We start from the raw sequence: 16648 nt of genomic DNA, 5'->3' as shown, positions 1-16648 counted from the left end.
GTACCACAGTGAGCTCAGACTGCCTTGTTAAAGTTCCTACAACATTTGCATTTGTTCAAAGAGAAAGGGAAAGACTTGAAGCACTTGAAATGAAGGTACAAATTAGTCCCTCACACATGAAAACAGGAAGCAAGTTCTAACTTTCAACTTAAGAGTACAAACCTAACCATGGTTATTCTAACTCTTAGGAAAAATATTGCCTGGCAGCAAGCATCACCACATATTCAAAATCTGAAAGTTTCCTATATAACCAACAGCAGAAGCTTAGAGGTCTAGGTATATTTGTAAAAATACAGATATCTAGAAAATGTGGGTTTCTCATGAGTTACAGAGTTCTTTGTATCCAGATTCTTAATTTGTCACAAAACCAGCTGTAAATAGGTTTGTGGATTTCATCTGTTGTTGCAAACTTGACATTTCAGTTCATTACTTTCTTAGAGCAGACAGGGAAAGAAAAGAAAAAAAAAAGAATAGCATTAAACTTCAGCATTTTCAAAATCCAGTCATGAGTCTAAATTTGGCTCCATTATAACCATTTACCAAGAGATCTTATGGGAAAAACCATCAATATAGGAAAAGATGTAAATTAGTGAAAACAGTAGAGAAACTAAAAATACAGCATACTAAATGTATCATCAGGATACAGCTGTTTTGAAAGAAACATCTGTTTTAATTGTAAATCAATGTAGCAAAACTCCTAAACCATTTATAAAGGCTTAATTCAAGCTTTTCTGGCTTGAAATAATTTCTAGGTTCTTACTGGTTTTAGAAATCCACCAGTAAAGATATAAAAATAATTACGTCAGGCACTAGCTTTTACAGCAATATTAGAGCCCAGACACGAACAATGCTTTCAGCCCCATATGTCATGGTGGACACATATGCTACGCTAAGCAAATTCATGCTGAAGGGAAAGATGAAAGATGTTCTTTTATGCTGGTGCAATGCTGTCTTGGCTTCCATGGGTTTTGCAGATGCGTGGCTTTTCCAGCTTTCCCCACCTATGAAGTATTTGTCATACGATAGCATAAAAGCCACCCAACCCAACCTAAAGAAACCCTCAGATTCTGGAACAACAAAAGTCAGAAGTTGTACCATTCACACAAACCCTGTGAGAACTGAGGTTATGGTTTAGTTTGGGGCAGGCGTGAGCTAGCCCCAGCTCAGGCGGTTGCATACCTTGCAGCTGGCAATAATGCATCATAAAGGAGAGCTTGACCTCTCTTCTCTGAAATCTCGCTCTTGCCCAATGTTTCCCAACAGCAGTTTGCTGTCATGTCACCATAGTCATAAGAATTCACTCATGATGCCACAGGCTGTACATGACACAGAAGCCACCGTTCACCGCTGCCTGAGCAGGGCACACTGCTGTGCTCGGGCTGTCTCTGCTGGAGAAAATGCGTGGCTTTCTCTCCAGATGAGCTAGTGAGGGTATCTGTTAATAACACCATGAGTTTATTAATTTGTATTAACGTCCAAGAAGATAGCCTATGATCAATGTGTAAAATCATGAAATAGAGCTAAAGAATATATTTGTCTAAAAATAATTTAGACTGACAGATTCCTTCTTGGGCTATAGGTAATAGTGAAACAAGGAGGCTAAGAGAAGAGTTTTTTTAAAATATTATGTGACAGCTCAGCTTAGCAGTGAAGAATCACTTTGTAGACAGAGTTCTGTCTTAACTCACAGTTTGGCCCAAGCACTGATGATACGTGAACTGCTTCGTTCCTTTCTTCTAGTTTCAGTGATTAATCTATTTTTTTTATTACATCTGAGGAGTCACACTCAGCTTCCTGGTCCCACATCAGGCAGTATGCAGCAGTCTTCACCAAAAATATTTATAATTCAATCAAACATAAATAATATTGGTTGGCAGTTTAAGGCAATACACTGTTGCGGCTCTGGCTCTTATTTGAAGTAATTTCCATTTAGGTATTTGACTGATTTCTTGTTTAAAGAATAATCTTTTTTAACTGCTTGCATTAGAGTTTCACAGTTCACCAAAATAACGTAAAACTTAATCAAGTCTTCACAGAAAAATAATTTGGTCCAAAAAGATTTGTTTTTGTCTTCAGCATATAAGCTCAGTCAGTTGGAATAGATGAGCCATGACAATAGTAGATGTATTTAAGTAACATTTAACAAAAAATCATCTAAAAATCTGTATTAATATTCCCAGACAATTGTATTATTCAATATGAGAAGAGCTACTCTGTTGTTCATGTATTAATTATTACGTGTAATGTCTCTATGTCCTTTTTTGTTTATATTCCTCAACTTGCTAAAGCCTGAATATGGAAAGATTTGTTCACGCAGTACAAAAATATCCAAAACACAAAATAAGCAGGCACCTGAAGTAAAAATAACACATGCTGGTGTACATTTTCTACACCAAATGTTCTTAAACAAGATTAGGACAATTCACATCACCATATGGGCATTACAATTCTAGGTGTATAGTAAAAGGTCTAGATGGGTAGGAGCAGTTGAGAAATATAATGAACTAGCTGCGTTACGTCTGAAGAGAGGTAGAGATCTTCATACAGTCTCTGTGACTATAGACGGTGTACTTTTATTTCCTTTCAGCTTCCTCTCCTTCTCAAAATCATCAAATGCAAAGAATTTTTGTGAGGAATATGAGGAAGGCCCACTGGGACTTTCATTTTTACAAGATCACCATATGAAATGTTACAGATTAATAACTGGTTTTCTGTAGCTTTAATCAGAAAAACCATGTTACTCAATCTAACCCACTCTTTTATTCCTTCAGGCTTTCGATTTGAACTATTAACAAGATTTGAGGAAAAAATACGGTGGTATACTATTTGGTTTAGAACCTTATTCCATGTAAAAATAAACATCTACAAAAGATAACTCAATACTGGGATATAAAGTAAAAAAATGAAGGTGTTTGCAGCATGTGATTTTGATAAATTACACTTTTTCTTAACGTGGATGGTACTGATGTCTTACAAGTTTTTTGGTAACCCACTGTTCCCGCCCTGTACAGCAAGGTCTACTAACCACCGACCTGCAGAAAGTTCTGTCTCCACTGGCTCGTCAGCCAGTAGTTTTGGCAGTGGATACAGCATGGATAGCGAAGGCAGCAGCAGTGCCACAGGAGAGAATAACCTATTTCCCATCCCAAGAATGTAAGGCTTTTCCTTTAATATCCTCTATCATCCATGAACTATGTATAGCTCTTTCACTTGCCAGTCATCTTCTCATGTTGTTTCCTCTGCAGCCTTGGGTTACACAGTAGAATAGGATCTAACAGGAGAATTTCTCAGAGCCCATACTTTTATTCTACTTTGTTGAGCTTTGAATTGTAAATAACCAACCAAACCTCTGCCTCAACCTCATGAATTTATTGCTGTCACCCAGGGGAGGTGCTAGTCTCAGCATTTCATGAAAGTGTGTATAGGTGAACTTGGGTTATCTTTTAAATGTACATTGTGTAATTTTATTTATATAACTATATGTAATATAAATGTATAAAATTACAATGTAATTTTAAAATTACAACTTTTGTAGGCCTAAGAATACTTACTTTAAGTTTTCAGATTGATCTCCTTCTAGAAAGAGGTGTTACTAGTGCCATTGAAATTCAGGTTCTGGACATAGCCCAACTTTTCCCAAGTTTTTAAGACTTTGAGTAGAATTGCTCAGTTCTTGGCTGGAAAAAGCTCTTTGGGACTGAGTCCCTGTAGGAATTATCAAGCTACCAGCAGTGCAATGATCCTATAAAATGATTTAATATTCAAACATTTTACCCAGTTAACTACTCCACTGAGAAAAGTTTTGCCAGAGTTTTTCCGCTCAACTTTGACAGCATGGACCTTCAGTTAGGAATTTCATTTAGACACCTTTTATAGGAGTATAGCAATTTCTGGCCTGAACATTTTCTAGATTGACTGTTGTCAAAATATTAGTTGGTGGTCATTGCTCATTCAGTGTCTGCAATAGTTGTTCCACGGTTTTCTCTGTGACACAAGTTCTTGCTTTTCCCTTGAAGTCCTGAATTATTAGTCACAAGAGCTTGATACAATCTGCTTTAAAAAGCTTGAATGAAGAAAAAATTAATTCTCTAGAACTGTGAAATTTCTAAGCATTCATAATTGTCTAAAAAAAACCCCAATGTTATTTTTATACAGCTTATTAGCAGCTAAAGGGAAATAGACACAAATCTAATATTTCAATCTTATCTTCAGGAGGACAACACAAGCCAAATTGTGGGGTGCCAATATTTTAATCTCCACTGAACTTTCCACTCATGTTGTAGGTTTAAATGAGTTGTACTTCCCAGTGGCAAAAAGACAGTCTTTAATTGCACATGAATAAAATTACTTTGCCATCATTCCTAAAGAGAAAAGCAATGATGAATAAAATCTTCATGCACAGAAACACAAGATGGAGCTCTCAATAAAAGTTTTTAGTTCACATACACTAAATTTGAGTCCAAACAGTATAATTTATTGTGTATTGTCTAGCAATGTGACAGTATCTACAGTTACTTGGTATTTGGCTGACAGATTCACTAGTCTGCTAAGCCTGAAATCAGCCCCACTTCTGCTGAAAAGGAGTAAGAAGCCTCCACGACTTCAGCTTTTCCCTTACAGTAATTTGTTCCCATGAATTTTACTAAATTAAATCAAGAGTATGCAGCCCTCTCATTTTCCATTAAGGGCTAGACTATCTTTTTTTATTATGGCATTTTTAAAATAAATTGTTTATCTTCTGATAGTAGAGAGAGACCTTACAAGTTACACAGGACATTTATATAGACAGGCAGTGTTTTCTTTTTCATGTTAGTTTCAAGGGTTTCACACGGCAATGTAAGGAACATGAATCACAGTAGTACTGATTACCGTAAGAGACCTTTGGGATCATTCATGGGGAGAATGTTTTGAAATAGATAATTGTTTCCGTTTTGAATTCTAGATAAAAATTCTTATATATATGAGTACATGTATGATTGAAATTCTAAGCAACATTTGCAGTGGCTTGATAATGACCTCAGGGACTCTGACCCTGTACATTAATGCAGCATGTCCATAAGACCACAGCTCACAATTTGGATGTGAAGCATTACGTAGGCTAAATAATTTTAAGTGTCTTGGCATATAAAAACCCTTTGAGCTATAAGATCCCATTTAGATTAAGTTTCTGATCTATCAATAGAAAAAGTGTTGAGTAGGCTGAGTTTTAAACTTTTTAATCTAGTCCAAATGCTTTTAACCATGGGAACATCTAGTTGTGAAGCAAAATAAAAAATTAAGTTGCGACACCATGGGAATTGCTTGATGAGGTAACTAATTAGAATACTTGCCAATATTAAATAGTTATAACTATCAAGGGAAATTAATCATTATATACAGCTGAATAAATCTTGTGAAGTCTTCCTATTTGGGAGATTTTTTAAAAAAGATTCTTTTTATCCACTTTAGTATCTGTGGAAGTTACTCATGTTACCATCACTGATAAGACCAAATTCTGTATGCCTTCATATTGCGTAACCATCTATACCAGCACATTGTCACAAAATTATATTAATTTTGAATGCAAAGGTAAAAAACAACTGAACAACACATAAGGAATCTAAGGCTGGGGACAAATAATTCTCACATCATATTTGTAAAACATTTTATGAAGCATTACCTCATAGAATGTAGAGGAATGAAGCAGAATGAAGATGGGTTAGTTAGCATTGATAATATACAGCTCCAGTTTTCACAGCACTCTCCAAACTAGCCAGCTGCAACAAGGCCTTTTTACCATCTCATACCAGCATACTCTTCGTGCCAGTCCCTCTGCTGCCTTCTCCTTGTCCCTCCTCACCCAGGGCAGGCTCACTCCCTCTGCTTCTCCCTCCTCTCTCTTCCTCGGCTGCTCCCTCTTCATTGGTTGCCCAACCCCTTAACAGAACCAGCCACACCTGCACCTTACCTACATTGACCAACCCCCCTGAAGCCAGCCCACAGCTGTATATTATCAACATTAATTAACCCAGCTTCATTCCTTTACAATAGCAGAAGAAAATAATAACTTTCACTTAAAACTGAATTTAAAATCACTTTAGAAAATGACATTTTATACTGAGTTTTTAGTTTATTGTGAACTTGGACAGTTTCTGTTGCTGCTGTGAAACATGAAGCTGGCTCACTGGTAGCAAAGAACAGTGCTGACCATTTAACCCAGAGGAACCACATGCATTTCAAGACAACGCCTTCTATTCTTTATCACAGCATTCCGGAGTCTTCAGGGAGTCTTAAGACAAATAGAAGCACAAACAACTAAGAGGAGCAGACACGTTTTTGAGAGTGATTGTAATCATACCTTAGAGCTTGCAAGAAGTACATTTAAAGATAGATTATATTTCACCTAACTTTCATTGCCTAAAAATATACATCTAGATTGTAATCCAGGTTCTTTCTACATCCAGTGGAGAAAGATAGGGACCTCCAGAGCACGATTTATTCCACTCACCTTATTTTAAGATTAATGTAAGTCACAGAACTGAATTGTTTCTTATGCTACAGCTACACTGTAATGTAAATCATTAAAAGAAGATAATGACCACAAATATGCCTTACCTTTGCAGTAACGGTATTGTAGACCAAATATCAATTTTGTGACTCCTTATTATATATTTCGCTGTTCACAATAACAGGATAAAGTAAGGAGGAGTTATGCGGACTGGTTGTGGAACCGCAGGCTGATGGGTGGCAGGTAGCAGACAGCACCTGATGTCTCCATCCTCTAAGAATGTACAGGCTTAGCAAGCTGCAATTATAGTTGTCTCCAAAAGAGAGAAAAGTCCAAAAGAGAAAAAATATATATAATAATATATAATAATATTCTTAAGTGATCTCTCCAAATTAAAAAAAAAAACAACCACCTATCATCCACTTCATTTTCTTGAAATTTAATTTGTATGTATATATATACACACACAGTTGGGTTTTTTTTAGAAATACCTGTGATTGTCTTTTCATACAGAACCAAGCCTCATTGGCTTGATGTAGCATTTTCTCAGATCTCATCTCTTTACAGTCTTATTGACAACTACCACCATATATTTTAACAGAGGGAAGATGAGCCAGAATGGACAAGAACCAGTAAAGCAGTCTGGAGTAGGATTAACCGATGCAGAAGGTAAAAAGAAATACAAACAACACTACAGTGGTATCCCATGTTTATAAAACCAATATGTTTATCTCTTTTACATGTTATGATATGAAAGATTAGCTTATGCTTTCTTTGTATTGTAGATTAAGATCCTAACCTTCGTTTACTCTAAGGCCCTTTACACATAGCACTAATGTAATAAGTCTTCAGTTTAATTGAGAACAGTGTCTTACCTGTCTACCTAAATTAGTTAAATAGTAAGATTGCAATGAATAATATCTGTCTTTCAATGTTCATTGCTTTTCATAGTATTGGAATAAAAAATATGAAGTATGGAGCTGACTCAATACTTATTAAAATAGACAAAAATATCCAATGGCTGTCAGGCTCTATTTTTATAACATTTTAGAATATTTACTTCATAAAGCAATTATTAATTTTGGTGTCTACATAAAACATCAATTTTAAATAAAAAAATATTAGCTGAATATCAGGCTTGACTGCTGCACTAAGAGTATAGTGAAACTCTTATCTGATTGGGAAATCCTGAGTGAATTTGTCCATTATGAATGCGGTGCTGCCAAAGGAGACATTGTAATATTGGAGCTGGAAAGAGCCCGACAGAATGGCTTTCAGAGTTCTATAAGCAATGTCATTATCTCTTTCATGTGTAATAATGGACGACTGCATGAAAATTAAGAGTTTTGTATTGAAGGATATGTTAGGAAAATTCCATTTCCCTTTGCATATAAGGTATATTCTTTCAAGTGTATGTTTCTGTTGACCTCAAATATAAAACTACATTATCATGACCTTAATTTTATCATTAAAATAATACTTTTATCATTGAAATGCATTTCAATGCAGCTTTGAGGTATTAATTAATTCAGAAATTGAAATTCATATATACAATTGAAGTTAAATTCATGTTAAGTCATAAAAATCAACATTTTTCAGGTTTCTGCAATCTGTATACATGGGGAAATAATTGCTGTTGCTATATTTGAGGTAAAAGCAGTCTAATGTTCCACAGATTTGAAGAAATCAAATTAGAATTTGAAGGTAGAACTATGAAACTGTCATTTTCAAAGCAAGAAACTTTAACTGTGTATATGCATTCTACTAAATTTACTTTCAGTACATAGTAATCATCATACAAAAATCCAAATTCAGCTGCTTATCAAATTTTAATTTGTTCAATGGTATTTTTAAGTATTTGAAAAACCTTTTTTTAAAAAAAGAGAAATGGTGGGATGAAAATGGGAAATCAGGAATTTTCCATTTTTACTTTGTCATGATGTCTTTTATACAGAATGATAATTGTAAACAAATAGCTTTTCATCATATTGTTCATCATAAAATACCCCTTAGGTAAGGTCTCGGATCATAAATTTCAGAACCTATAAATACAAAATGTTTTCATTTAATGCTTGTATCATTCAAACAAGCAAGCAAGCAAACAGACCCAAACAAAAAGCACATTTTAAATGCTTTAAAAGATGTGTATATAGCATTTGGTCACTAAAATTGCTTTTCCAGTCAAAGTCATGTCTCTGCTCATCAAAATCTGCAGACAACTCAAAAGCCATAATTCCCTAATTTCTACTTATGATGCAATTCACTTCTCCTTACCTGAAAACTCTCAGTTACCACTCCAAGTCTGATCAAGTGAGTAGCTCTTCCTAAATGTTGTTTCTCCCTGGTGAGAGAAGCTGGGGCAGCCAACCTAGTTTTTAGTGTCTGACTTCTGACTAAGATGGGACAGATCAATCTCAAATGATAAATTAAATTAAAAGCTGAAAAACAATTTAACAGCATTTCAGTTTCAACATGTAAATGCAATTACTTTGCAGAAGTAGTTCAGAATTTAAAGGAATTCAAGTTTAACTGAGAATTACACAGTGTTACAGAATTATTGTGGTATTCTTTTCATAGATTAACAAAAGTGAATGAAAAACTTAAAGTTTTCAAGATCAAATGATACTTTTTCTGTAGTTCACTTATCTGTGTTGTGGATCAGGTGAGCTCTGCAATTGACTGGGAGAAGTATTCATTCCCACTTTCCATTAATTTGTAGAGCGCTCCCATAGTTGACATTTGTATTCTCATTTGCAAATCAGGATTTAGTGCTATACTTCAAACCTTTTAATACTAGTACTATTTTTACATTTTCAAATATTCTTAATAGAGAACTGTGAAAGGTAGCCAGTGGATGGCTCTCTTTGAAACCGTGCAGAATAAATCCGATCGCCTAAACATGCAATCTACTGCTACTTGAAATATTTTAGACACCCAAGTCATTCACACAGGCCTGGCAAATATGGCAGGGGACTTAGAGGAACAAGATATTTAGGACCAGTAGCTGGACGTGAAGCAAGGTAGGACTCTTAAATAGCAACGAAAACTGGTCTCTAGGCAACTGAATCAAAACTGTAGCAACAGAGCTCTGATTCAGCTCGCGGGGTGTGACATCGAAATTTAGTCATGTATGTAAGTGGAATCACTAGGGGAAAATATGCTCCTTTTGTAACTGTTCACCCACTTGAAAAATGTGCTAATGTTTTGCTGGGAATAGTTTCTGTGCTATTAAGATGTATCAGTTAAGTTATAAGTGAATATTGGAAAACAGTACTATTTACTTTGCTGACACAACCAAATGGTCAATATGAATAACTGTGAGTATTGCTATGATAATCTTTGTTTCTCTGAACATATCATCTTGTCATATTCTGTATTTTCATACTACTTAATAATATAAAATAATGCAGAGATTTGCTCTTGGACACTGTGTTACAGTTATTTTTATGATATGCATTGTTGCATGCTATCTTACACTGGACGTTCTGCCCTGAGCAGATGAAGTACTTCATCTTCTTAAACTTCAGTAAACCTTATGATACATATTGTGATCTTCATTGAGTTATGCAAACCAGTTTCTCTATTCGTTTCAGAAAGTGCAATATCTTCTGTTTAAAGATTTCTTATGAAATGCCATGGAATATTACAGACATTACAGACAAAAAGTCCAATTGCATTCCATGTAAGGATTGAAACTAATGATTAAAAGCACATGATTAATATCTTGATTCAGTTGTAGATCATGATTGGTCTTTCTGCCCTATGAAACTGCTCAGCCAATAGATCCCAGATGGTATTTTCCACCTACCAACTATTCATCCAGTTAAGAAATATAAGGGGGAAATTATTTTCATGTATTTCAAAAGTGTGAATTTGCTAGGTAATCCCAAATTGCCACTGTTTCTAGTAGAACAGAGATTATATAGATATAAATAGCATTTTAATTTAAATAGTTTACTATAAGGAAATTTTGGATAGTCTTATTTTGAAGATGCTCTATACATGCAAAATACCATTCCTCTACAATTACAGACATTGAGTTTCACCTCAAACAAAGACTCTTTTAGGAAAGATGAACATGTCAGTAAGCATGGCCTGACTTCACTCATTCAGTATTTTTTAGAGTAAATGAGCACTCATGGTGCTTCTGTCATGCTGTGCTTGGCCTCATTGCTTTTAGGACTTTAAACCAGAAAATTGTCAATTTTGTATAGGAGCAGAGTGGTTCCACACCCACATCTTCCAAAACAGTGGGTTTTTTCTTTTGAAAAAAAAAAAAAAAAAAATCCCATATAGTCCATATTCTGAATACCAAAAACTTCTCTACACAGTTAGTTCTGCCATGGCCCAGAGGCTCACTTTCTGGCATTTCCAGTGGTCCTTTGAGCATGATCCTTTGAGTGTCATAAAATTAAGTCCCGTTGGTGATAAAAGGAAGACTAGAGAATACATGGGCCCTATCTGGAAGGAAAGGGGAGACCTGGTTAGCTGGGACGTGGAGAAGGCTGAGAATTCTTTGCCTCAGTCTTCAACTGGCAAGTGCTCCAGCCATGCTGCCCAAGTAGTAGAAGGCAAAGGCAGGGACTGGGAGAATTAAGAACTGCCCACTGTAGAAGATCTTTGAGAACAGCTAAGGAACCTGAAGGTGCACAAGTCCATGGGACCTGATGAGAAGCTGGAGAGGGACTTTTTGCAAGAGAATATAGTAAAAGGACAAGGGGTAATGGCTTTAAATGGAAACAAAGTAGATTTAGATTAGATATAAGGAAGAAATTCTTTATTCTGAGCGTGGTGAGGCACTTGCACAGGTTGCCCAGAGCAGCTGTGGCTGCCTCATCCCTGGGGGTGCTCAAGGCCAGGCTGGACGGGGCTGGGAGCAGCCTGGGCTGGTGGAAGGTGTCTCTGCCCATGGCTGGGATGCTAGAACCAGATGGTCTTTAAGGTGCCTTCCAACGCAAACCATTATATGATTCTATGATAAGTAAGAAACTCTGTCCCTGTATAAATGACTGAACTTGAACAGAAAATTGCAGAATATTCTAGTAAAGCCTCTGTAGATGTGCTTTCACACCCAAGCAGAAGGAATAGATTGGTACTATTTCAAAATTTGGTGATGCACAACTCTTCCAGGGTTTCCTTTTCTGCATGCTATGCATTTGCCTGAATTACAGATTAAAAACAAAAAAAAACCAAAAAAAACAAAACAACAACAAAAAAAAAAAAAAAAAAAAAAAAAAACCAAAAAAAACCACAACAACAAAAAATCCAACAAACAAGCTCTGTGATAACATCAATCTTTAACAGGCAAATTTTACAATTCTGTAATATTTCTTCCATCTGTTCAGAGTAGTCTAGACTAAAAACCACCCTTTTATTTCTTAATTTCTGAGCTTTGCAATTCATCAGCCTGGATTATAAAAAAAAAGTAATGAAGTTTTAATAGTTTCATCACTTAAATTTATATTTCATTAATTAAGACAGTCTAATCTTTGTTTATAAGAAAAATGGTTGAAATACCACACAAAATTTAAAACAGGCTAGGAGGTAATTTTCTAATAACGTTTTCATGGAAAGGTGCATGATCTCTAGTAAGTGATTGTCAATCATTTGATGTGTAATTTTTCCCTTAAAGCTTTCTGAATAGTTCTGGTGAAATTTTCATCCATCTTGTCTACACAGAATAGACCCTGGAGCAAATTATCTTACAAACTGTATCACATTTTCCCTTGAATTGATACCCAGGAGTAATAGTGGATTAACTTTCTCAACCAAAATAAGGCATGAAACAAACTGACAGCACAGGGACAACTAAGCATTGGCAGGTTCTTCAAAGTAATTAAAACTCAGAAAAAAAAAAATCATTCTCCTTTTACTTGCTGCTTAGTTAGGCTAGAGTAACTCTGTTTAAGCCAAAGGACTCACTGTGGTATGACTGCGAACAGACTAAGGGCTTCAGATGTTGCTTAAATCAACTTGCTGCCTCCCTACATGTTAAAGATTTAGCATTTGGAATTTTTTAACTCAAATAGTTGAAATATCAGAACTATTGTGTTGGTGCTTATGAGGATGTTCAGGGAGAAATTATCTTAATTTTGGACCTTCAACCAGAAAGTTATAAGAGGAGACAAAAAGACAGATGAAGGAAATTATTAAGGGCTAATCACAATACAGTTACTGAGGTCTGCAAATGCTTTTGCCTATGCACAAATCTGTACTTTGATGTCTTGGTTGGCCAGGCTGAAAATATGGGGTTTACTGCTAATGAGAAACTTTTCTTGCACTTGTCTGAATCACTTAACACAAAAAGAGGACTGTGAGATCAGATTAAAATACGTTGCTTAATATTCATGAAGGAGGTTATAATTAGAATTTAACTTCTTGCTGGATTAAAATTACAGGGAATTTTATTGCCCTTCCACAATTAATGGTGAGTTTGAATGAAAACACTGAGAGAGGGAACAATGTAGGACGGAGATCAGGTTAAATATTAAATTTATGTAAATTTGAGATTGTCTAAGACTTCCCTTCTTTTATAATCAAGTCTAACTTATATCTATGTATCTCTTAGAATGCAACTTCTGTGAAACATAAATTCATCTTAGGCCATCTAACATGTATGCCAGAAAGACACAGTTAGCCATTTTTCCCTCGCAAGCATTTTTCACTGTAATTGTTCTTAAATGTAATATATATATATATAAAAGAAAGGAAGTATTACAACATTTGTAGACACTTCCCCCACAAAGATGCATAATGGAAACCAGATGGTAAAACATCCAGTCACTTGATTTAAATGTTTGGAATAAGTTCTTTGATATTTAATGGAGAAGCACTGTAATTTAGGTATGAAAAAGCAAAAAATGTGATAAAAAGAGACTCTAAGGTGGATGTTCTGGGTTTGGACCAGAGAGATTTGCATTAATTCATGGAAGGAAGCAAATTTTCTGGTGGTTTGATGGCAAAATTAGTGGAATCCCCATTCTGGGGAAGTCCTGAGAGGCTCATGCTGGAGGATCTCCATCACAGGAGAGAGGCAGAAGTGCCCCCCTGCCACCTCAGCAGCCCTGGGATACCAGGGGCTACAGGACAGAAGTCAGCCTTGCTGTAAAGCAGATGAACACCAGTTACTGTTGTGATAGCAGCCAGTTACTGCAGCAAAGGGTTTCTGGTGTGCTCCCAGAGCCCGGCAGCACCGCATTTTGGGATACAGCCTCACTTTCTGTGGGGGCTGATTCACCACCACTTTAGGCCAGCATTCCAAAGTGTATCAGCTCCTAGTTCACGTGATATAATTTGTCCCTGCAGATATCTAAGTCTTCTCATGAACTACATGATGACTTTAAAATACTCTAGGTATTAATATATCCTTAACTTCCTCTGGTATGAAGGAAATTCTCTACTGATGTCTACCAATGTATTTTTCATTATTAAGCCAACTGCTTTTGTTGCTTTTCTCAGTCAGCAATCAGAAAAAATATAGTAGATAACTCCTTCCAGAAGGCTAAACTATAGAATAAAATACAACCCACAGAATGAGTAAAGCGGAAGGGTGTTTAGACAGAGCTCGTATTTCTTACCGATACTCGAAGATGGGTGGTAAGTTAATCGAGAGCAGCCCTGCAGAGAAAGCCTTGGGGTACTGGTGGATGGGGAGTTAGGCATGACCCAGCAATGTGCGCCGGCAACCCAGAAAGGCAGCCATGTCCTGGGCTGCACCACCAGCAGCATGGGCAGCAGGGCGAGGGGGGGTTCTGCCCCTCTGCTCCGCTCTCCTGAGAACCCCCCCTTCAGCACTTGCGTCCAGCTGTGGGGCTCCCAGTACAAGAGAGACATGGACCTGTTGGATCAGGTCCACAGGAGGGCTGGAAAAATGATCGGAGAGCTAGAACACTTCTGTGAAGATAATTATAAGAGAGCTGGTGGTGTTCAGCCTGGAGAAGAGATGGCTCCAGAAAGACTTTATTGTGGCCTTCCAATATCTAAAGAGGGCTTATAAGAAAGACAGAGGCTTTTTACCAGGGCCTGTAGTGACAGGACAAGGAACAATGGAGTGGATTCAGATTGGAGATAAGGAAGAAATTTTTCACACTGAGGGTGGTGGGACAGTGGAACAGGTTTTCCAGAGAAGCTGTGAATGCCTTATCCCTGGAAGAGTTCAAGGTCAGATTGGATGGGGGGTTGAGCAGCTGGTCTAGTGAAAGATGTCCCTGCCCTTAGCAGCAGGGTTGGACTAGATGGTCTTTAAAGGTCCCTTTCAACCCAGATCATTCTATGATTCTATGAGATGAAAAAGGTGACAATAATTATTGAAGGGCTCAACACATCAACACACAAACATCAAATACTCCTGTACCCGTGGGAGTGGTATTCTGGGAAAAGTTGCCCATTCAGGCAAAGGTATTTTGCAGTTACAGGAGTAGAAACACTTTTTATCTCTTGACAGTGGTTTCTTCTGTACCTTTGCCTAGGAGCTTCAGGCACCCATATCTTACTTGCTTTGCCCAGTGTTTTGTCTTGAACAAATACAGTCAGTGACTCTGTGCTGGGAAAATTTCGCTTTCTTTTCAGTTTCTTAACTTTGTATTGAGATTCAATTACTGAAGCAACATCAGAATGTCACGTGTGTAGTATTGGGAAGTAAGAGTCTGAGAACTGTCATCTGCAAGGAAAGTTGAAAGTATCATCATATATCATGCAACCGCTCACCTCTATGTTTATGTGGGGATGTGACTGAATAGACAGAGGAATTGTGAATCCACATGCCCAAGGTTACTAGCAAGAGTAGTCTCCAATTAACCTACAAACCATACACCAACACGTATTTATTTTTTTAAAATGTAGTTAAACTGAAAATTATCTTCCAGAGAGGAAATTCTTATCTCCTACAGCATAATCCCCAACTCATAACACACTAGTGGTATATAAATCAGCAATACATGACCAAGGCAGAACCAGGCACTTTCAGAATAGCAAAGAATTTATGTTCTTTTGGAATAGTTTCATGTTTCTGCACGAAAGCTTGATCAAATTCTTTTTGAGGCCTTTTTAGCGACCTTGAAATTCAGATTCAGGGCTGCCCCACTGCCTTGGATTCAGACTGGAATCTGAAAAGCACAAGGAGCACCATCTCTTTTGTTCTTGCACACGTCAAATACTATCTTTGCTGTCTGCTGCATTCCCAATAACTCAAATATCTCAGGAGTATTGAACCTTTAATCCTAACATATACTAAAAGATAAGAGAACCTGAAAAAACAGTCTGGACTTGCAAGTATTTTTCAGGAATCAATAGGATCTTTTACTGACCAAGCATGAGACTGTTGACTTGATTGTAATAGGTATTGATCCAGCTGAAATGTTACCAACGCTGACTTGAACAGTGGCTGAATTGCATTTTTTGGTTTTGAGTTCATGTCCAGCAGTACATAACAAAAGAAATTGCTGCATGCTCTCAGTGTCTTTCCTCAAGAGCAATATAAGCCTGGTGATATCTTTTTTTAAAACCCATTTTAAGCAGATGTAATACTGCTTTTATAGTCTTATTGCCATTTTGATTTGCAGGTAGATGAGGTTAGTTTGTGAACTAAAATATTACTGTAATCCTTGTCCAAGAAGAGATCTAAATGAAAGAAAAAGGTATTGCCAGACTTCTTTACTATCTCTATAAATAAAAAAAGCTAAAATTCAACCTGGCATTGTTTAAACTGTCTTTAATATAAAATCACAACCTTGCTTTCTGCCATCAGGTTCTACCAAAGGCCTACCATCTAAAACTCTTGACAGCATAAGATTAATCAATGCTACAAAATTTGAGCAGAAAATACCTGCAAGGGTGATTTCTTGCATGACTAGCTGCTTCAGCACAGAGAAAAAAAAGGGACAGAAAGGAATAGAATAGAAGTAATGAAAGCACTTGCAGCTAGCCTGCCACACATTGATCCCTTCATACTGTATCTCCTTTCTTTTGGGGAATGCAAATTTTAATTTAAAAAAATTGAAAATGTCAGATATGCTTTCAGTCACAGAGTATCCTTAAGCAATGAACCCAGCTTGTGTACTGACAGTAGTCTTTATCCTCTCATTTTTTTTAAGCTATCTGTAATATTTTATGCACACTCCTTCAATCTAGGAATAGCCATACTTCTAATACCTAAATACTACA

At 36.6% G+C, this 16648-nt stretch overlaps 1 protein-coding gene across 1 annotated transcript in view; it reads left to right on the top strand.

Moving 5' to 3' along the window:
- Window positions 1–16648, top strand: part of LOC121089257 (protein piccolo-like) — a 382524-nt gene that overhangs the window by 325387 nt on the left and 40489 nt on the right. Inside the window, 2 exon segments of the mRNA XM_040596364.1 lie at window positions 3012–3153; window positions 7089–7156. Of these exon segments, the coding sequence (XP_040452298.1) occupies window positions 3012–3153; window positions 7089–7156 (210 nt within the window).

Source organism: Falco naumanni, chromosome 5 (assembly GCF_017639655.2).
Source record: "Falco naumanni isolate bFalNau1 chromosome 5, bFalNau1.pat, whole genome shotgun sequence".
Classification (NCBI taxonomy): domain Eukaryota; kingdom Metazoa; phylum Chordata; class Aves; order Falconiformes; family Falconidae; genus Falco; species Falco naumanni.
This window is presented reverse-complemented; position numbering and strand designations above follow the sequence as displayed.